This window comes from Geotrypetes seraphini, chromosome 4 (assembly GCF_902459505.1).
Source record: "Geotrypetes seraphini chromosome 4, aGeoSer1.1, whole genome shotgun sequence".
Classification (NCBI taxonomy): Eukaryota; Metazoa; Chordata; class Amphibia; order Gymnophiona; family Dermophiidae; genus Geotrypetes; species Geotrypetes seraphini.
The window spans coordinates 75,735,709-75,758,862 of NC_047087.1; the positions used below are offsets into that span (position 1 = coordinate 75,735,709).

General features: G+C 39.4%; 1 protein-coding gene across 2 annotated transcripts; it reads left to right on the top strand.

The window, feature by feature from the left end:
- The first annotated feature begins 1,273 nt into the window (after nt 1-1,273).
- On the top strand, nt 1,274-21,592 carry POU1F1 (POU class 1 homeobox 1). Of its 2 annotated transcripts, none has more exons than XM_033943427.1 (7): nt 1,274-1,415; nt 4,372-4,374; nt 13,806-13,874; nt 14,607-14,831; nt 15,044-15,208; nt 20,706-20,766; nt 21,379-21,592. In XM_033943427.1, exons 1-7 carry the CDS (start codon nt 1,274-1,276, stop codon nt 21,590-21,592), a joined length of 879 nt encoding a protein of 292 aa, XP_033799318.1. The 2 variants fall into 2 exon arrangements, with proteins under 2 accessions (XP_033799318.1, XP_033799316.1); XM_033943425.1 differs by lacking the exon at nt 4,372-4,374 and adding an exon at nt 12,581-12,589 and having other exon boundaries at nt 13,743-13,874.
- The last annotated feature ends 1,562 nt before the right edge of the window (nt 21,593-23,154 follow it).

Here is a 23,154-nt window from a genome sequence, read left to right on the forward strand (position 1 = left end):
CACTCATAGAATTCCTATGAGCATCGGAGCTAATACCGCCACAAGCAGTGATAAAAAAGTCTAATGTGGCTTAGTAAAAAGGGGGGTATTAACTTTTCAGAAAATCTAGAATTTGAACAATAGGATGGTATTACAAAAACATTTGAATGATCTTTTGAGTTTAGGCAATACAGAGATATAAACAGAAAATCTTAAACTCAACATGTGATATAATGAGGAGCCAATGTAAATGCTTCAACAAAAGTGTAACGTTGAAATTCTAACCCAATAATAACATAACATAAAACTCACTTGTATACCGCAAATACCATTAAGTTCTATGCGGTTCACAAAGACTAGTAATACAAATGAATAAAAACATCCAATATCTAACTTCTGAAAGATTTCCTAAAAAGGTACGTCTTAAAGGCACATCGAAATTGTTGATACGAATTTGGGAATATGAATATGTGAGTTAAATCCCAAGTCCATAAGGCTGCCTGAAAAGATAGCAATCGTTCCTGAAATTTGTTATATATAATCAGTCTTGCTGCCATATTCTGAACAAGTTGCAACTTCATAAATATATTATTTTTTTAATTCCTCTGTAAAGGAAGTTGCAATTATATTCCCTATACTAGTAACCTAAAGCTCTCTTGATTTAAGGAAGATCCTGGTCTGAATATCACCTTAATAAATACCAGCAACTGCTTTGCGTCTAGATATGGAGCACTGGTATTTGGTCCAAAACTGGATATATATGTACCATGACCAGTGAAAAAACACCTACCTAATGAAGTTAAGGCTGGTGTTTAAGTGTAAAAGCAACTTCACAAGACAATGTTCACAGCCCTAACATATACACAACTTTAGAAGATTATGCATCTCACTCCTATCACCTGGGGGGAAAAAAAAGACCGAGAGTACGACAAAAGCAGAAGCCCCCCGAGACCTGAATCACAGGAGCTGGCCAGCATGCACACAAGTTTCCTTTAATTGGATGGTATTAGGTTTGCGCAGGTAGGGAAGAAGCTCTATGGTGAGACAGCAATACTCCTGGGAAAAGGCCATTAACATGGATAAAGGGATTACCTGGGAGTATAAATACCAGCACACGACCAGTGGCGGCTCTGGAGCCCTCTTTATGTTTATATGCAAGTGGCAAGAGCAGAAATATCTATTTAAAATCTATTAATCATTCAAGATAGAAAGTTTTGGGTGGAAAATAAAGAAAGGCATTGCATTTTCGTCTTTTTTTTTTTGTGTGTGTCCCTTTTGCTGGCTCCAAAAGGGAATGAGTTTTCAAACATTTGTGACTGCGGATCCCTTTGTGTCTTTTACTCCAGATTCTTCCTCCGCTTTGCCTCTCAGAATGCCTCATAGCACCGCCGACTACCTGCCCGTCTCCAACCATGCCACCAATGTCGTTTCCACAGGTATCTGTTCACTCTGCTAGCCTCCCTTCCTGGCATGCGATCTTTCCTAGTTAAAGAGCCAAGAGTTGTTAATGAAATGAGCCACTCTCATATAGGAGGGTGAGTTCACTTAAGCTTTATTTCACATGCTCCATGATCTGAACCCAGAAGGAAGATGTGCAGAGAAATTTTATAGGATGACATTGTGAATTGTTCTAACTACAACTTTTACTTTATATATAATTTGTCATTTCAGTGTCATAACAGAGGTAGAAAAATAGCTTTTTCTGCTAATATAATTTACCATCCTATTCTCTATATTTTTGCATTCTTATATTCATGGTTATCTATCTTGTTTTATAACTGGATCGTGTGTACTTTCCTTATTCCCAGGCATATTAGAAATTCTTAAAGTTTTACAATATTCTGTAGAACACAAGGCTGCATAAGCCGACAAGCCCAGAAATGGCAATTGAACCAAAGCAGCCATTCAAAGTTGGACTCGTGGTTCGGAGAAGAACTGAGCCTCAGGGTTTGGAATATTTTATTATGATTCAGGAGAGGTCCTGGAACAAGTACAGAGCTTCTTTCTGCTAAGGACTCCTCTGTGCGACCTTGGCCAAGTCACAGTAGCTCTTTCTTTCTTCCTCCAGGACCCATTAAAAAAAAAAAAACAACAGGTATCTGCTCAAATCTGACTTAGTATAAACAATGTTTTAAAATCTTAGAAACAGAGTTAGTTAATTGTCAAAGTGATTTAAGCTATGATTGAGGGGACGATGCATGGAAGTAGAAACCATAAAATCTGCCTTTTCTGAGAAGGATGCAAGGGTCTGGGTAAAACATTTCAAAGTTTAGGAATACTGAGTGGTGCTTAGTGAGAGCAATAAATTCAGTGTAACTTCTTTAGAGGAAATCTTCCCTATTTACTTTTCATTTTATATTATAATGTATCATTAAAAAAAGGTCTTAACTGTTGATAGGCTTCTTATTTTAACCTATGTCTATGTCTCTGTGTAGAATATAGGCCCCCTTACTGAAAGGCACACTGCAGCTGTAACACATTTTCCAACTTTAATCGTTAAGGTGGGAAAGAAGCATTTCAAGTATGTTATATAATTAAGGATACAATTGTCCATGTCTATTTCAAGCCCCGTTAAAGTAATTTGCAAAGCTTCAAAATGGCAAATTGTTTTTTATAAATGCCCTTAGATCTCCTAGAAACATCCGAGTTTAAAGTCTTTTTAACCATCTGCCTTAGCTATGAGAAATGAAAGAAAATAATTTCAGTTTTTAACACATGATCAAGAAGTGTTAAGAACACAGACAAAAAGTAACAGTACAAGAGGTGATCACGGAGAAAGAACAGGGCAAGACACCAAACTCTTACAAAGAGCCAGATTGTGGCTGGTATAAAGAGAAAACCTCTCGATTCATAAACTGCATCTTTCAAGAAAATAATGTACAACTAAACCGTCTGCAGATATAGATAAACAATACACCACATAAGCCAGCATGTATTTCAATTACTGGAGAGAGCATTATATATGTTAAATTTATCAACTATCTCTGAAACCCCTAAGATGATTTGTTATTTGTCAGGCATTTTTATAACACCGAATTCACAATGTATTATATTAGTTTTAATGTATTTTTAATATAGACAAATCCTTGTAGCGCAGTTTCAACTTTAGAAGGTAATATGTAGAAATAAAATATAAAAGAAAAAAAATATAATACCTTTTTTTATTGGACTAACTTAATGTAGTTTATGGTTAGCTTTCGAAGGTAACCCCTTCTTACTCAGATCAGAAATTTAGAAGGAAAATTTCATCTTTGACTTGCAAGAAAGTCTTTGGGAAAAGAGACATCATTGCTGTCTGCTGGATTTTACTCCAGAAGCTCAACCAGCAAAGAGCGATCTGTCTGGCATCCTAGGTAGTTTTGCCTCGACTTTCTTGTAGAGCACCAGGATGAGAGTCAGGTAAATGATTGTTACCACATTACCTGATGAACTGCTTGATGGTCTTTGGTACTTGCACTATAACTGTACCATTACTGAGGTATGCGTATGACCCCAAAGTATCCAAAAAGTGGATGAGACCAGAGAAGCATAACTATCACCTATTCAAAATATAAATTTCACTAAAGGGTCAAGGATTGTATGCAATTTCAAAGACAGCAAATATTTTAAGGAAAGAAATTTAGCAATTCAGCAGTGAATAATAAACCTGCTTAAGATGAATAATAATAATAATAATTTTATTAATACTGTTATTGGCATAAAAGCCTCCCTTTATGAGTGTGGTGCAGTGGTTAAAGCTACAGCCTCAGTACCCTGGGGTTGTGGGTTCAAACCCACGCTGCTCCTTGTGACCCTGGGCAAGTCACTTAATCCCCCCCCATTGCCCCAGGTACATTAGATAGATTGTAAGCCCAGTGGGACAGACAGGGAAAAATGCTTGAGTACCTGAATAAGCTCATGTAAACCGTTCTGAGCTCTCCTGAGAGAATGGTATACAAAATTAAATAAATAAATTAAAAAAAAAACCCCAACAACCAAGAAGAGAATTATGTGGAGCCACGAAACTTACAAGTTATTTCTTGACACTTTTCATTCCATTTCATATCATTGAAAAGTGTCAAGAAAAGTGTGGATTAACTTGTAAGTTTCATGGCTCCACATCATGCTCTTTTTGGTTGGGCTGAGAACTTTTCAGCATCCCATCATAATACACAACAAAGTCCATTGAATAGAAGCTTAAATATCATGTTTGGTCATGATTTGTCTTGAGTTGATTTGTGTCTTAGTGAACTGTTATCCAGGTCTGATAATTCCTATAAAATGCCTCAGGAACTTTAGAATTGCATTGCAGCAAAATCTAAAATTGATACCAAAAAGATTACAATTAAAACAGCATTTATATTCTGCTACACACCACAAATGATTGGATGAGTGTGTATTAGCAATTTCAAGCTAGTCAAATCCCAGCAAATTTACATAATAATTAAGGGCCCCTTTTATCAAGCTGTGCTAGAGGTTTTAGCACAAGCCAGCACGGTAAATGCTCCGATGCTCAAAGAATTCCTATGAGCATTGGCGTACTTACTCCACCAGCCTGCGTTAAAACCTAATCTAATCTAAGCCTTGGATTTATATACTGTATCATCTCCTGAAGTAGGGCTCGACTCGGTTTACATAAGACTTCAAGAAACAGGGGAATCAGTTTAACTAACATGTGAATTACTAAACAAAAGGCAATTAACACTCCTTAGTACCAATTCCCCATAACTGTTGAAATAGCATTGTTTTCATTGATTTATGAAAAATCTAGAGAGAAAAGAGTTCTCCATAAATAGGAATTTCATTCCAAATCGTTGTAAATCTATACGATTTTTTTCTTACCATAAATCAACTTTGCTGCAGTGTTCTGCATGACATGTAAATATCATAAAGCTGTCTTAGAACAACCAAAATGTAACTAACACCCCCCCCCACAAACACACACACACACCACCAGCACCACCACAACCTTTTACTAAGCCATGATAGAGGTTTTCACAGCGGCCTGGTGCGCTAAATGATCCAAAGCTGCTCCGACACTCATAGAATTTCTATGAGCATTGGAGCAGCATCAAAGCATCTAGTGTCCTGGGCCACGGTAAAAACCTCTCTCATGGCTTAGTAAAAGAAGGCCTAATTGTTTAACTTAGTCAGTAATTACTAATCAATAATCTAACAATATCCCCAGAACTCTTAGAGTTATTTCCAACTTAAAAGGTTTCCCCTGGATATTAATCATTTTATTCAATAAATCTTCTGAAGGGGGCAGGGCAGGATTAATTTGTCGAGGGCCCCTAGGCACACAAGTACACTGGGCCCCCTTGCCCCGCCCCACCTCACCTCACCATGCGCCCAGGTAGAAACAGGAAGCTGCATCAGAGGGAAGCTTTGGGCAAGCAGCACCGCTTGCACAATTACAGTTCCTGTTGCCTTTCTTACCCACGTTGCTTGCTTGTCTTACTTTACGTCGATTGGGGGGGGGGGGATGCATTGCCGATCGATGCTAGAGGGGCCCATCGCTGTTTGGAAAAAACAATGTTGATGCCCTCCTTCATCGGGCCCCCCTAACCATTTCGGGCCCTAGGCACGTGCCTACTTGGCCTATTGGTTAATCCTGCCCTGGAAGGGGGTGTAAGCCACAAGATCTTAGGGCTCCTTTTACAAAGCCGTGCTAGCGGTTTTAGCGCACGCACCAGATTAGCGTTATAGCCAAAAATCTACTGCCTGCTCAAAAGGAGGCGGTAGCGGCTAGCGCGCATGGCAATTTAGCGCACGCTATTCCACGCGTTAAGGCCCTAGCGCGGCTTTGTTAGCAATTCTAAGGTCACCAAGGCAGTATATATAGATTATCAGACTTGGCTAAAAGTTTATAGAGCCATAGTACACCTCAAGATAACTCATAAAAAAATTTTATGACCAAATTTTTGTTGAATGAACTTTGTTGTATGCTAAAGGAAGTTTTTTTATGCAACCAATGGTATTTAAGCAGGTATATTATTCACTGCTGAACTCTGAGGCTTTACTTTCCTTAAAATATTTGGTCTTATTTAAATTATATATGAACCTTGACTCTCTAGTTATGTTTGCATTGTGACTATATGACTAAAAACGCACGTAATTCTGGTACTGATGAGATAATGCATGATGTCCAATTTCACTGACAAAGAGAAGCAGTGTCATTCCAATCCAATTACAATTACACATTGTCAGACAAATCTACCCATGTCAGGCAGCAGGCAAAATTAATAATAATAATAATAACTTTATTTTTGTATATCGTATACAGAGGAAGAGACTGTACACAGACAGTGATGTTACAGAAAAGACTTTCAAATTACATTAGCAAGTCAAGAGTAGTCAGGTATATCCTGAGGTAAATCAGAGATACAACAAGGCAGGAAGGGAGTCAGAGAAATTTATCAAAGAGATAGGTTTTAATTGATTTCCTTGCAAATCATTTTTACTGTATGATTTATGGCTTTAATCATGAAGTCACAGCACCTGCTCTTGTCAAACATTGCTTTGCTACCTATAAGAAAAGTTTTCTTTTTCTTGACTGGACTGGTATTTCTTGTCCAGTGTTTGTGGTATGGATTCTTTTAAGATTGTGATACCTTTGACTTGACCAGCATAAGAACTTTTGGAATCATACTGGTCATAAAAGATATCTCTGCCTGTGCAGGATCCCATTTGGCTCCCAACTGGAACAACTAGATGTGATCTGCATCCACAGAGCTTCTATGTTGGCACTAATAATACTGAAAGGTACCCCTCCAAACGTATCAAAAGTGACTTCATGACTCTGGGAGAGAAGGTGAAACAGTCAGGTGCGCAGGTGATGTTCTCATCAATCCTTCCAGTCAAGGGTAAAGGCCAGGGCAGAGAAGCTTTCATCCTGGAGATGAATGTATGGTTGTGTGGATGGTGTCGTCAAGAACATTTTGGCTTCTTGGACCATGGGATGATTTTCCAAGGGATAGTGTGCATCTATCAAAGAAGGAAATAAATGTCTTCAGCAGCAGATTGGCTAACCTACTGAAGAAGGCTTTAAACTAGAATTGTTGAGGCAGGGTGATCAAATCCCCTAGGTAAGTATAAGCCCGTAGGTAAGTGAATCACTAAATACCTTTACACAAATGAGAAAATGAGGCAATATCTGGAAACCAGTATACAAGGGACTACTGAACGGTTCTTAGTCCAGCCAACCAACTTCCTAAATTCTGAGTGTTATTTTGCCACTGTAGCTAAAAAGATGGTTATCTTATTTCATTAAATGCCAATTTCCAGAAACAAATTCTATGTTTTGGCATTGTTTCAGATCATTGATTCAACCATAGCCAAGTCATTCTCTTCTTGGTTGGGCTGAGAACCTTTCAACATCCCCTCGTATACTAATGCTCGAAGTATGAGAAACAAGATTCTGGATCCACAGTTTGTGCTAGAAGTGGCTGAATTGGAGTTAGTGGCAATCATAGGTGGTTCACAGAGAGCCACGACTGGGATATAGTTATACTGGGCAATGATCTGTTCAGGAAAGACAGGTTAGGAAGAAAAGGAAGGGGAGTGGCATTATATGTTAAAGATCATATTAAAACCGCACAATTGCAGGATCTGCAGGGTAAGAAGGAGGCACTGGGGGTCAATCTGGAAAGAGGGAATGGAAAATATACATTGGTGTGATATACAGGCTTTTTTCACAGATGGAAGAAGTGGACAGAGATTTAACAGAAGACATTCACAATATTACATTACATTACATTACATTAGAGATTTCTATTCCGCCATTGCCTTGCGGTTCAAGGCGGATTACAAAAGAATTACTAAAAATGTATTACATTATGAAAATATCTGGTAATTTCTAGTAAAGATAAGGAGTAGATGATGTTGCTTTGGGGAATCGGGAAGGTATTGGAAAGTGAGAAGGAGCTGTAAAAGGAGAACTGTTCCAGCAGTTGGTAATGGAACCCATGCAAAATGGGGCTATACTGAACTTGCCCCCCTTTTACAAAACTGCATAAGCTATTTTTAGCGCTAGCTGGCGCACTTAAAGCTCCATGCTGCTCCAACACTCATAGAGTTCCTAAGAGCATTGGGAGCAGTGCAGAACATTCAGCGCACCGGCTGATGCTAAAAAACGTTTTTGCAGTTTTGTTAAGGGAGGGGGGGGATGGTTAATGCTTACATATGGGGAAAGGTTTCCGATGTTAGCCTCCAATGATCATTGGCCAATGATGTGGCCTTCAATGATCACCACAGGTATGGTTTAATGTTAAAACAGGTGTAGTAGAGAGGGCTCATTTGAAAGTGAAGGTTCTAAACTTTTTAAAAACTAACTTTGTTCAGGTTGAGGATTATATCAAGGAATTGTCTGGATGGGAATATTTGGAAGAAGTAGGAAAACAGTGGGAAAAATTGAATGGAGCTACAGTATATAGTAAAGGCAACAAACCATTTTGTAAAACAAAGTAAGCAAAATTAGGAGGAAATGAAGGCTGCTTTGGTTCTCACAAATAATAGCTGAAAAGGAAAGAAAAAAGAGGTTAGATTTCATAAACTACAAAAGATTGCAGAAAGAGAAAAGTTAAGAGAGGCTGATCGAGTAGTCAGGAAAGCAGGAAAAATTAAGAGAGGCTGATCGAGTAGTCAGGGAAGCAAAGATGCAAATGGTAGAAAAAATAGTAGACACGGTAAAACAGGCAACAAGGCATTTTTTAGATATATTAGTGATAGAAGGAAGTGCAAAAGACAGTGGCATTGTGAGACTCAAAGGTAAAAGGAAGGAATATGTAGAAGCTGATAAAGATAAAGCTGAATTGCTTTACAAATATTTCTGTTCTGTGTTCACAGCTGAAGCGCTAGGAGTTGGATTACAGAAAATAAAGCACATCGGATTGGAGATGTAGAAGACCCTGATCGATTTTCAGAGGATTGTGTTTGTGAGGAGCTTGCTCAACTAAAGGTTGATAAAGTGATAGGGCTGGATGGAGTACATCCGAGGGTACTGAAGGAACTTAGGGAAGTTCTGGCAGCTCCATAGCTGACCTTTTCAATGCTTCTCTAGAGTCCAGGAGTGATACCGAAAGATTGGAGAAGGGCGGATGTGGTCCCTCTCCACAAAAGTGGAATAAGTAGGGAACTGCAGGCCAGTATAACTTCTGTGGTAAGTAAATTAATGGAAATGCTTTTAAGACAGAGAACAGTGACATTTCTGGAATCCAGTGGATTATACGACTCAAGGCAACATGGATTCATTGGAGGCAAGTCTTGTTAGACAAATCTGATCAATTTCTTTGGATGACCAGAGAATTGGATAGAGTGAAAAGTGCTAGATGTGGTGTATTTAGATTTTAGCAAAATCTTTGGTAATGTTCCACACAGGCATCTAATAAATAAATAAACTGAGTGCCTTCAGTATGGGTTCCAAAGTGATGGACTGGTCAGGAACTGGTTGAGTGGAAGGCGACAAAGGGTAGTGGTCATTGGAGATTGTTCTGAGGAAAGGGATTTTCTTTTTAACATTTTTATAAACGATATTGCTGAAGGATTGATTGATAAGATTTGCCTCTTTGCAGATGATACCAAAATCTGCAATGGACACCTCAGATAGTATGCAAAACATGGGGAAGGACCTAGTGAAGCTCGAGAAATGGTCTGAAATTCCACAATTTTCTGCTAAGAATCATTTTGGTTTACAATTTATTTACAGGACATACGGTTGACATTACAACAAAGTGTCATATCTTAGATAGGTAGGTTCCATTAGTTATAGGGAGAAAATATGTGTCTTTAGCATTTTCCTGAAACTGTAGTAGGTGTGGAGTTGTTGTGGGTCCAGAGGCAGGCTATTCCAGACTTTGGGTCCTTGATATGCAAAGGAAGACTCAAATAGCTTTTAATGTTGAACTAGTTTGGGAGAAGGGAATGCCAGTTTAAGGTGCATCATTGTTCTGTCACTGTCACTGTCACTGTCCCTGCCCCTGCCCCATTCCTATAAGCTCTGCCTTAACAGTACAAGCCTCAAACATTTATGATTTTAAAGTGTTTGAGGCTTGTACAAATGAGGACAGAGCATGCATGGATGGGGTAGGGACAGGAAAAGAACTCACCAGGATGGGACAGGAAAATGAGTTTCTGCGGAGACAGGGAAAAATATGTCTGTGTCATTCTCTAGTGTGAGAGGAATGCATGAGCTTAATATCTGATATTAGTCCATTGGAGTTCTCTACATATATTGCCTTGTAAACCATGCAAGTGATCTTAAATCTAACTCTTTTTTCATCAGTAGCAAGTATAGAGCTGGTAGCAATGGATTCGTTTTTTCAAAACGGCTTACTCAAAAGATAAGTCTAGCACTGTATTTTGTAACCATTTTAAATTCTTAAATAATGCTAAGAAATGCAAGGTCAAATAATGCTAAGAAATGCATTTGGGTTGCAAAAACTTGAGGGAACGGTACAATTTAGGAGGTAAACTTTTGTGCACGAAAGAGGAACTGGTCTTAGATGTGATAGTATGTGGTAATATTAATGTGGCCAAGCAGATTGAAAAAGGCGACAACAAAAGCTAGAAGGATGAGGGAGAGGAATGGCCAGTTGGAAAAATGAGGAGGAATTGAAGCCCCTAAATAAGACACTTGTGAGACCTCATTTAGAATATTGTGTACAATTCTGAAGACTGCACTTTCAAAAAGATATAAACAGGATGGAGTCAGTCCAGAGGAAGGATGCTAAAATGGTTGATGGTCTATGTCATAAGGTGTACAGGGACAGACTTAAATATCTCAATATGTATACTTTGGAGGAAAGAATGGAAGAGAGGGAGATATGATAGAGATGTTTAAATACCTACATAGCATTAATACGCATGAGGCAAATCTCTTTCAACTGAAAGGAGACTCCACAGTGAGTCAAATGAGGTTAAGATGTGATAAGCTCATGAGTAAATACAGAAAGAGTGATAGATGCATAGAATAGCCTCCCCGTAGAGGTGCTGAAGACAAAGACTGTGTCTGAATTCAAGAAAGCATGGGACAGACACATGGGATCTCTTCGGGAGAGGAGATAGTGGATGCTGCAGATTGCCATTTGGCCTTTATCTGCCATCATGTTTCTATGTAGAGTAGAGGAGTGGCCTAGTGGTTAGGGCTGCAGCTTCAGTACCCTGAGTTTGCAGCACTGTTCCTTGTGACCCTGGGCAAATTACTTAACACTCCATTTTTTCCAGGTACATTAGTCAGACTGTGAGTCCACCAGGACAGTTAGTGAGACAAACTTGCGTGATGGACTGTAAACTATGTAGGCTATAAATGGTATATAAAAATAATAAAATAAATGTTTCTATGTTAAAGCAAATTAAGTTTAGATCACAAGCTCTCCTAAAGCCCTGCTGCCACCTAGTGTTCACTACAGAGTTCTAAGTAAACTGTGCAGCTAGGACTTTGTGCTCCTTAAAGCTTTTGGGTTTTCTCTTCTATTTGAATTTAAAAGGTGCATTTGCCCATTATTTCACATGAATTTATAATTAGAAGAAATAACACAAAAAGAAATAACAGAAAAATAATAGAAATAAAAATAAAAAGTTTCTAGTGAGAGCACAATGATAATGAGGGTTTTTTGACCAATGATAGTACCTTCTGTCTAATTGAATTCAAATACTAAAATGATGGGGTATTTGAGATCTTTTTCCTCATTATTATTATAAAGTTGATGTTATTATACTGTGTTCATTTTATGTTTTGACATTTTGATTGGTGAACTACAGTGAGTCTCCACATTAATTGGTGATAAACATTTAGGCAGGCATTTATGCCAATGAAAGCCAGGCCTAAAATGCCTGTGCCTAAATTGTGCATGGATCAGGCATATTCTATAAGAGTACATTTTTTAGGAATGCCAATGACCCAGCCATGTTCCTCCCCTTTTTGAGATCCATGCACTAGAATTTACATCCACCACTTTATAGAATACACTTAGACAGTTGTGAGTGCAAATTCTGAGTGCCAATAATTGCTTGTAAATTGGTAATTATTGGTGCTTGTTAAGCAATTAAGTTGCATGCACAACTTTAGCTGCAGCATACAGAAATCCCCCCCCTGCTCTCAACCTCCTTTACAGCTCCTCTCTTTCCCTTCTTCAACTACCTCCCTCCATCCTCTGTCAATTTCAGTTTTATTTGTTACTTAATTGTTTTATTTGTTTGTAAATCTGCTTGAAAACGTAGATCCTTTTCTAATTGATGTAAACCGCCTAGAACTCGCCGGGTATGGCGGTATATAAAAAATAAAATTATTATTATTATTATTATTCTGTAACAGCAATTATGCAGGCAATTACTGTTTTAGAATATCAGCAGAAGTCCACATTTACATGACCGATTTACCATATGCCAATAGCTCGTGTAAATACTCACACCTAAATCCTGTCAGTTACGTGCTTGACACTATTTATTCAATTTTCTATACCGTTCTCATAGGGGAGCTCAGAATGGTTTACATGATGGAAGGAGCCTTAGGAAGTCTCTGATTGGCTCAGACACCTCAGCCCCCGCCCATGGGAGGGGCCTTAGGTGTATGAGCCAATCAGGGGTTAGGCCTCTCTCCATGCATCACATGCCTAAGGCCAAGTGCCATCGAGGAAGGAGCCTAAGTAAGTCCCTGATTGGCCATTTATTTTGGCCAGAGACTTCCTTAGGCTCCTTCCTAAGTCCCTCATTGGTTCACACGCCTCAGACCCCTCCCAAAGGGGGATCCTGAGGTGTCTGAGCCAATCAAGGCCTTAAGCCCCTCCCCGTGCATCACATGATGCACCAGGGAGTGGCTTAAGGCCCAGTGTCATCATGAAGAGAGGAGGGGCAGGAGGTGTTTTCAGTACCTTCTGCTCCTATCTTTAAGGTACAGGGCACAGGGGCCTGGAGGGGGAGGGGGACCTCCAGTGGCAGGAGGTAATGGGCATCCCTTCTGCCTTTTTCTTCAGGAGGGGGGGAGAGGGAGGTCTTTTTTTTTAAGGGGGGGTTGGAGGGAGCGGGCACCTTCGTGGCAGGAGTAAATGAGCATCCCTGCTGCCTTTTTCTTCAGGGGGATGGAAGGTAGGGGAAAGTCTTTTCTGGCAGGAGGGAGTGGGCTTCCCTCCTGCCATATTTGGGGGGTTTAGGGGGGATGGTGGCTCAGGGGTGCTAGTTTTGGGAGGGCTTTTTTAATGGGATAGATGGTGCGTGTTTAAGTCGTGCAGAAGTCGTGCCTTTGTGTCCTGGCAGGAATAGTACTATGGACTTTTATTTTTTTTAGGAACAATATTTTTTACTTGTGTCCAAAGAAGCATCAAGCAGGATACACCGAAGCCTTTTTTTAAAAAATAGTTTGTGTCAATGGAGAGAACTCTGGATGAATAAAATGCACAAGTGATAAATTCCTATTGGGGATTTAGACTCTTGAGTGAGCTTTTAAAAGTGTAAATTAATTCTTTTATGTTCCAAGATTAAGATCTTAAACAGTTTTCCAATGTGGAAGATATGAGAAAGGATTAACTAGTTTAAAAAAAAAAAAAAAAAATCAGACATATTGGGGAGAAGAGGTGAGAGTGGAGAGTACCATCAACATAGGCCACCATTACAATGTGTTATTTTACTGTAACACAAAGGTCTCATTGCATAAAATAGAACCTGTTGTAAAATGTTTTCAGAATAGCCCATGCTCATAACTACACTCTTTATTATACAAACAGAACAACAATGTTAGATTTATTGAAGGAGTGTATCTTAAATCTCTAAACATTTTCTTACCTGTCCTGTTTTGTCTTTAACCCATATTCCTAAATGCTATCCTACATATTTCACCTGGGGAAATATATCAGCAGGTTTGCATTACTCAGCCCCATCCTGCCACTATGGAAACCAGCAGTCTACCTATGGAGTCATGGCAGGTAAGGAACATTTTAAGTATACAGCATAAGATCATGGCAGGCTGACTCTTCTCTGGCACAGACTACATTCAGCACAGCGCTGAACCTCATAGTATATTACGCTGACCAACTATTTCTCAAGAAATAACACTGAAAAGATTTAAGGTTTGTTGCACAGCTCCAATATCTTACAGACCAGTCAAGACAAGATGTCATGCTGCTAAAGAGAGATGTAATTAATTAATGGACTATGTTAAGAAAGAAGCAAAGGGGGCTGAGCTCGGGTCCTGATTTGTCTTCCCCAAGAGAAGCTTTCTTGTTGAAAATGGTAGATGAAATTCCTTTTTCTCATCATAAAAATCAAGTTACACTTTTGAACACATTGTTTTAAATTTGTTGTAGGTATCAAACCAACAACTCCAGAGATGTTATCAGCAAGCATCTCCCAAACTCGAATCCTTCAGACATGCAGTATGCCCATTCCTAACATGGTAAATGGAGTTGGAACACTACAAGGTAAATACAGCTGTTTTCATGCATCTGGGGTAACATTGAGAGGCACAAAAGTTCCTTCAAGTTGCGCCCTTTAGCGCATGTCACTTGTAACTCTTGATTTTTAAAAAGTGCACAGTTCTGCATAAATCTCCAATGTTGCCATGTTTAATTACAACAATAGCAAGGAAAATTGGTCCACTGTTCAGTGAATAGGTCAAGAACCCTGTACTATAACATGTTCTTTGGGTTTTCACACAGGTAGCTTGACCCCGTGCCTAATGAGTGCCAGTTCCTGTACTTTGGGTCACAGTTTTGCTCCCATGCACCAGTCGCTCCTTGGAGATAACCCTACTGTAACAGACTTCAAACAGGAGTTTCGCAGAAAGAGCAAGCCCATTGAAGACCCCTTAGACATGGATTCCCCAGAAATCAGAGAGCTGGAAAAGTTTGCCATTGAATTCAAAGTGAGAAGAATTAAGCTAGGTAGGGTTTTACTACATTAATTTTAATTATCTAGCACCGACAAATCCAAGTGAAAGCCCAGTAGACAATAATATAACAGTACAAGTTAACCAATAGTATTTTAAATTTACAGTCAATTATAAACATCAATAGATGCATGCATGCAAGGAGAACTGATGCTTTACATTTAAGTCTGATTAGACAACCATTGTTTATTTTTCATTTTTCAACAGGATACACTCAGACAAATGTCGGAGAGGCTCTTGCAGCTGTACATGGCTCAGAGTTCAGTCAGACAACCATTTGCCGTTTTGAAAATTTACAGCTCAGCTTTAAGAATGCTTGCAAACTGAAATCAATATTAGCAAAATGGCTGGATGAAGCAGAGCAAGTAGGAGGTATAGTTCTGAACTGAGATTCCTTATTCTTTCAACAGCCAATACTAGTACAGTATTAATAAATCGTGTGTGCATTTTTCTTTACTATTCTAAAGAACTTCGGCATTTCAGGAAAATGGTACATGGTCTGTGGTTTATAGGGAACACACAGGAAACGGCTCTTATAAATATGAGCTGGAGTATTCTGTGTCAGTTACACCAGTGGTATTCAACCCAGTCCTCAGGGACCATCTGGCCAGTCGGGTTTTCAGGATATCCACAATGAATATGGATGACAGAGACTATGAAAACCCAACTGGCCAGTTGGTCCCTGAGGACTGGGTTGAATAACACTGAGTTTCGCCACTTTAAGAACTATAGATTGCCTTCTCCAGATTATCCTGTAGGCAGGTTAACAAAGATATGGAGTGGCCAGAGGTAACACTAGAAGAGCTGGAAGAGCCTTGGTTCAGATAGAGTGACCAACTTTTGGCTCAGTTAATTAAGATTGCTCCAGCATGACCTGACGAGTTCTAAACATCAGTTATCAGGAACAGTGACTATTAACAGACCAAACATTTCTTCTTCCAAAGAGAGATCCAATTACCATTTTTAAAAATTATAAACTCATTACTTATCTACTTGTTCACTGTACTAGACGCCAATAGAAACATAACAACTCTAATAAATATATAGTATGCCAATAAAACAGAAGGGCAATAAGAAGGGAGCATAGAAACAAGGACCAAGTAATGTTACATTACATTACATTACATTAGTGATTTTTATTCCGCCATTACCTTGCGGTTCAAGGCAGATTACAGAAGAGGATTTCTGGACATGTCCAGAGGTGTTACAGAGTAGAGCGGGTTGCTTCAGAGGATTGAAATGTTTCATTTGGTGTTAGTTAGTCTTCATGGATTTCTTGAATAGCAAGGTTTTTATTTCTTTACTGAAAGTTTTGTAGTCTGGGGTCGCGATTAATAGATTGGAGGTCTAGTTTTGCTGCCTGTGTGGCTAGAAGGCCATCGTACAGTTTTTTTCTGTTTGATGTCTCTGATGGAGGGTATGTGAATGGTGTCTGGGTTCTCCTATGTCTGGTTGTGGTAGTTTGGATTAGGCGGTTGTTCAAATAGGCTGGGCTGTCACAATTTATGGATTTAAATAGTAGACAGTAGAATTTAAATAGTATTCTTGCTTGAATTGGGAGCCAGTGTGAGTCAAGGTATGCCTCGGTGATGTGGTTGTGTTTTCTTAGTGAATAGATTAGTCTCAGGGCTGTGTTTTGTACTGTTTGTAGTTGTTTTATCATTGTTGCGGGGCAGGGGAGATCAGAGGATGTTGCAGTAGTCAAGGAGACCTAGGACTAGGGACTGGACCATGAACTGGAATTGTTTTCTGTCGAAGAATTTTCGAACTTGCCTTAGGTTTCTCATGACTGCAAATGATTTCTGTATTGTTTTGTTGATTTGTGGTTGCATGGTGCAGTATCTGTCTATCGTCATTCCCAGAAGTTTTAGAGTGGGTTGAATGGGGTATGTGATTGAGTTTATTACTAGGTTTGTTATAGTTGGTTTTTTTTTTTTTTTTTGTTAAACAAAATCATTAAGGCCAGTGCTGAGAAATCTCAGCACAGCATAGATTGACTGTTATGAAAGCCTTTGACAGTGTCCACATTTCTGAATAATGAATTACCTTCAAATGTACAAAATAAACCCTTGATTGATTCATTATATCAAGTTCACCACAAAAATGTAGCAAACCTCATTCCACCCTCATTCCTAACATCAAGATCCAGCAAGACATATTTCAAGGAGACATCTTGTCCTCACACTAAATCTGAATACTCTTATTAACTCTTTAGGTCAGTGGTTCTCATATCAGTCCTAGGAGAACCCCAGCCAGTCAGGTTTTCAGGATATCCCTAATGAATATGTAGGAGGATTTGCATATAATGGAAGTGACAGGTATGCAAATTTCTCATATGCATATTCACTAGGGATATCCTCAAAACTTAACTAGCTGGGAGGTACCCCAGGACAAGTTTGAGAAGCACTGCTTTTAGGCCATATATTCAACCTTGCTCTTACAGATGGCCAATAATACAGAAGTTAAATCCAACTTACTCTCTGTAGATGACCTGAAGCTTTATACATCCAGTTACCAGCAATTAGTGGAATGATTTTGAGCAGTGAAAAGCTTACCTGATGACACCAAGATGACTTTTGGTCTGGGCATGCATATGGCATCTTTCCTTAGGGGAAAGTTGAACAAAATTGAAAACATCCCTGTGACTTATAACTAAGATAAAAGAACTTGAACAGGAAAATATCTAGGAGAGGAGAAAGGAGCAACAATCAAGCAGAAAACACTTAGAGATAGAATCAGTAAAAAATATTATAGGAGACTAAAATTGATATTGAATAGAGTATTATTATCAAGAATAACATACAGGCACTTAATTGACTGGCAATTTCCACATTTGTAGACTAGCCTCTTAAAGACTTTGAAAAACTGGATGAACAAGAACAAGAAAACCACTCCATGCCCACAAGATCATTTATAAGAATCAATGTATACCATGACTGTATCTCGAGTTGAAGGACAAATGAGTCTCATAGAAATAAATTATACCTATTAAGATATTATCATAGACCTCCAGGCTTATTTAACAGCATCATTAGATCCAAATGAACAAAAAACAACAAAAAAAAGCGTTGAGATATGAAAGCAAACTTCCAGAATCCATTTTCATCATTAACTTGGCCAAGCCTTCCAAAGAACAGAAGGATGGGACAGAATCCAATGACACAAAAAAGGAAAGAAGCAACAGAATTTTTGAAGGAAGAGAAAATAAACTCTGCAAGGAATTAGACTAGCAGGGAAGGCACAAGTGGCAAATGCGTAAGTACAGTGGAAAATACAAAGTGTTACTCCAAGAGCCTTTCATTGATCAAAACAGGATGCATGAATGGTTAAGGAGAGGTGAATTAAACCTAACGATGATCAATTGATAGCTGCAGCCCAGGATAGTGGATTACGGACAAGATGGTTTACTGCTAGCATAGAAAAAATAAATAAATGGGTGCAACAGGTAAGAAAAAGCAGGAAATAGTTACTTATCTTTTATTTATTTATTAAAAAAAAAAAAACTTAATATACCACCTGGAGTCACAGTGGTTTCCAAATAAACATACCTAGATCAAAAACAAAACCAATACAAATCATTCTTCAAAATAATATTAACACAAGTGAAAACAAAACCTAAAAAAACTTCATTGAGTGTCCCCTAGTCTTTCTAATTTTGACGGAGTGAAAAATTGATCCACTTGTACTCAATTCTACGCCACTCAGGATTTTGAAGACTTCAATCATATCTCCCATCAGCCGTCTCTTTTCCAAGCTATGTATATTCAGCACTGCCAAATATACGTAAGTGGAGGTGGTTGTCACATAGTATCTGTTTAGTTTAAGCCTCTTTTAGAAAGCTGTGCTAGCGGCTGCTGCACGGCAACAGCCCCGAAGCCCTTTAAATCTCTATGGGCTTCAGGGCCATTAGTGCAGTGCAGCCGCTAGTGTGGTTTTGTAAAAGAGGCCGTAACAGTAGCTACGTGGTTGCCAAACCTGTTTTGTAAAACCTACAACCTTTACGGGGATGTCCAGCATGACACTAGCCACACAGTATTAAAAATATATCAGTAGTGGAGTTATTCATTCACCAGCTCCTGGCGAGTGTATAACTATTTGAAAATTGACCCTTTTGATTTTGATACCCGACAGATGATATTCAATTTTTCACATTCATTTCATGGACCATTTTGCACATCTGAGGGTGTTTTACAAGATCATACCTCTGCTTCTAATTGCTTCTAATGGGGAAGAATAAACTATATAAAAAAAAAATCTGGATTTGCTTTTTTTTTAAAGCAGGATTGTTATATTGTGTGAGCATTGAAATTACATAGGACATCGGCTTTATACTGGTCCAACACAATTTACAGAAATTCCACACTCCTGAACTAATAGGGCTAAATGTCAATTGTGATGGGCATCCACCCAAGGGGTTTTTTTTTTTTGTATTGAGCAGCATTTGTTGTCATAGTCTCCCGTGCTATTTTCTGACTGCTCTGTTTTATGTTTCTGATTATTCTGCTCCTGGTTGTATGTTTCTTTGCAGTTGTTAATAAAGATAATTTGAAAAAAAAAAAAAAGAACTTATAAAGTTCAGTTCCATAATTGGGAGCCCATATTTACATGCGATTTGCATGTATAATATACACAACAGCAGTACATTTAAGGGTAAGTGTATACTTAAACACATAATGGTGGTAAAGTGATAAAATCATCTAGCACACAGTCATAATTGAAGTAGAAAAACATCCTGTAGGCAGTTAGCCGGCACCCACACATCTTCTCCTTGATGGCGCTTCTCCTGCTTCAGCACCCTCTCTGGCGGCTCAGTGCCCTGTCTGGAGGGCTTTTGCCCATGCGGACATTGTGATGACATCATACATGCGCGCATCATCACATCGACATCCGCACATTTTCACGTGCCCTGCAGCCGCAGCCCGGAGTTTAGTGTGCCGCTGAGTAAAAAGGTTTTGCAGGACACTGGGATTGGGGGAGAGGGGTCAAGTCTTCAGTGGTCAGCTGGTCAGTCAGGGCACCTTTTTCTTAGTCATAACTTAAACAGATTGACAATAAAAGCATACTTTTTCTTGTCCTGGGCTTTTTTTCTCTGTTCCATTATTGCTGAAAAACTTCCAGGTCTTAAGCCCACCCAAAACACGCCCCCTTGGTGATTTAGACAAACTGGAAAATAAAAGTCACAATTCTGAGTTTCGAAATTTACAACTTTTTAGATTAGAAAAATGTCCATCGAAAACTTTTGAGGAGTTTTTTCTCTTTTGAAAATGAGAACCATAGTATTTAAATGGAAGGGGAATTCACATGGGGTGGGGGTGGGGGAAGTAGATCATGAAGGGCATTGGCAGCGCTACAACTAATGCACACCACTTGCAGAATACTATAGGCTACTCGAACCCTTACCGTATTTAGGTACCTGTGGTTACAGCAGATCTATGGCTGGTGTTAACTGTGTGTAAATATAAGGCACAACAAAAAAGGCATGGGGAAGGGGCACAGTCACCCAACTTGAAGGACAATCAATTTATTGATAACACATAAATAGCTAAAACATACGCAAAAAATAATGCAAGCTTAACAGAAAATCTTTCAATCCTTTTAATACTGGACCAATAAATTGATTGTCCTTCAAGTTGGGTGACTGTGTCCTTTCCCCACGCCTTTTTTGTTTTGCATTTTTACACATGGGGTTGCGTTTAGTTTTTTCTGTTAAATATAAGGCACACCATAAGCCAGGTTATATTACTCTTTTGCCACAGAATCTGGGCTTTCACCATGCCCAGTTTTAGAGTTGCCCCAATGTTTTTAATAAAAGCAAGCTTGCTGTAGCTATTGAAACACACATTAAATGCCTTCCTCTCTTTTTTTACAGCTTTATACAACGAAAAGGTTGGAGCAAATGAGAGAAAGAGAAAGCGCAGGACAACTATAAGGTAACAAGCTTCTGTTTTAAAACAAATGAATAGAAAGGTAGGAAAAATGAATATCCCATCTCCTTTGGGTTGTTAACCAATCCTCAGTATGCCACATTCTTTGCATTTTTTTCTTAACAAAGGGACAGAAATATTCAGCTTGTGCATGCTTTGCATGGTGCAGTGACTACAGCTGGCTGTCAACTAGCGAGAGTCTCATAATACACGTGCATTATGTTTCAACAGTAAATGGTAGGGAAATGTGAGATAGCTTATATTTATATGTAGTGCATTATTCACCAACAGTTTTCATTGCTTATCATTCTTGATACAAAATGTTTTGACCCCTAAGGCATGAACATTTTCACCAAAACACAGTGCTGTGTTGGAGCTCTGGTACATATCTGTTTTGAGAACTTATACAATAAATTTACAAACCTCGACCCTGGATGGGGTATTTTTAGAAGCCCTTTTTCAGTACTACTTTGTTCCATTGTTTTTCGTCATGGGGTTTCTTTCTCCAAAATTTGTTCCCTTTTTCACGCATGTAGTTGCACATGTGTATGCTATATATTTCATAAATGCTTCTGAAAGCAGTAATTTTCCATACTCTCTTGTATTTGACTCTTATAGTATCGCTGCTAAAGAAGCCTTGGAAACACACTTTGGTGAACAAAGTAAGCCTTCTTCCCAAGAGATTCTGAGGATGGCTGAAGGTTTAAACCTTGAGAAAGAAGTGGTGAGAGTCTGGTTTTGCAACCGAAGACAGCGAGAAAAGAGAGTGAAGACAAGTTTGCATCAGAACTGTTTTAGCTCCTTCCCAAAAGAGCACCATGACTGCAGATAGAACTGTTCAGAGCAGGAGTAGGCTAACGGTTAGTGCAGTGACCTAAGAATCAGGGGAATTCCCATTGTGGCTCCTTGTGACTCTGAGCAAGTCACAACCCAAAAATAGAATACAGTGGAATCTCACAGAATAACCCCAAACCTTAATATTCCACACAATATGGGGCAGAAAATATGATAAATAGTCTAATCAATAACTCCTATACTGTAAACTAAATTGACTCAGAGCACAGTCTGGGATTAAAGTTCTCACAAACCTTATAAGTGCTTCCTCACCAGGAGCCATATTTGCTTAAAGTTTGAGTATAGGAATGCTGAAACCTGTTTACCCTGAAGCAGCTTATTTCATCGGCAGCATGGGGAAGTTTGTTTTTAAGCACTGGATATCTGCATTATCAACAGAAAATAGAAGACTGAAGTTAAGGATTCAAATTAAATGTTTATTTCTAAACTAATGAAACTTTACACATCAGTTTTGCTGAAAGTGAATATATGAACTGAGATTGAACTCATACTGTAATGAAAATTAGAGCGGAGTTTTTTCTGCTGGTGAGGAAGCAATTATAAGGTTTTTTAAGGACTTTAGTCCCCGGTAGTGCTGCCCGATTCACTTTGGTGAACTGAATCGTTTTCTTTAAAAAACTGGGCTCGCCAATTCAGTGACCAAACCTCCTCCCCTCATACCTTCAGGCCTCCTAAATCAGGAGCGGCAGCGCTCTTGCAGCAAAAAGCCTGTCCTAGGCACTGCTTCTGTTTTAGGAGGCCCAATGTCAGAGTTCACGGTTGGGGAGGGGAGGTGTCAGTTGGAAGTGCTGCATAGGCACCAGCGCTGTGGGTACCCTCAGCTCCGTGGTTTTAGGGGGCACCCCAAAGGCCGGCATGTTTTTCTTTTCTTTCCACCATTGTTTGGTTTCCCCGTGGCCTCCCACTCTCACCTTAAAAACTAATTATGGCCTGCAGAGGATTGCCGATGATGTAGCAATTCTAGCAGGCTGCTGTTGGCCTCCACTGCACATTCACTCTGCCATGGTCAATCCCAGACTAAAACAGCAAGGACGTGACATCACAGGAGGTGCAAGACCACGGCAGAGAGATCGTGCAACAGAGGCCAATGGCAGCCTGCTAGAATTGCTACATCACTGGCGATCCTCTGAAGGCTGTAATTAGTTTTGAAAGTGAGACTGAGAGGCCAGGGGGAAGCCGGACAATGGTGGAGAGAAGGGAGGAACATGCAGACCTTCGGGGGGGGGGAAGGAGGGAGGGGGCAGTGTAGCTATTAAAAGTACACAGAGAGAGGGATGGGGTTCAAAGAGAGGGGCATATGCCGGACTGAGGGTGGGGGGGGGGGAGGAAGAAGGGGAAGAAATAATGGGTCTGAAAACAGAGGAGAGGGAGAGAGCGGACAATGGGATGGAAGGAAAAGAAAATGAGATAAATTGGACCTTAGGGATGGTGTGGAGGGAGGGAAGACAGAGAACCTGGATAGAAGGGTAGTTTTGAAGAGAAAGGGAGATATGGTGGACCCTGAGATGGTGGGAAAGGAGGGAGAGATGCTGGATGAAA

What these genes read in the sequence shown, in the direction of transcription:
- POU1F1 (XM_033943425.1), top strand. Translation starts at nt 1,274, where the DNA reads ATGAGTTTTCAAACATTTGTGACTGCGGATCCCTTTGTGTCTTTTACT. An exon ending in AGTGAGAAGAATTAAGCTAG is followed by an intron (nt 14,832 to 15,043) that starts GTAGGGTTTTAC and finishes ATTTTTCAACAG; the next exon opens with GATACACTCAGACAAATGTC. An exon ending in AAGCGCAGGACAACTATAAG is followed by an intron (nt 20,767 to 21,378) that starts GTAACAAGCTTC and finishes TGACTCTTATAG; the next exon opens with TATCGCTGCTAAAGAAGCCT.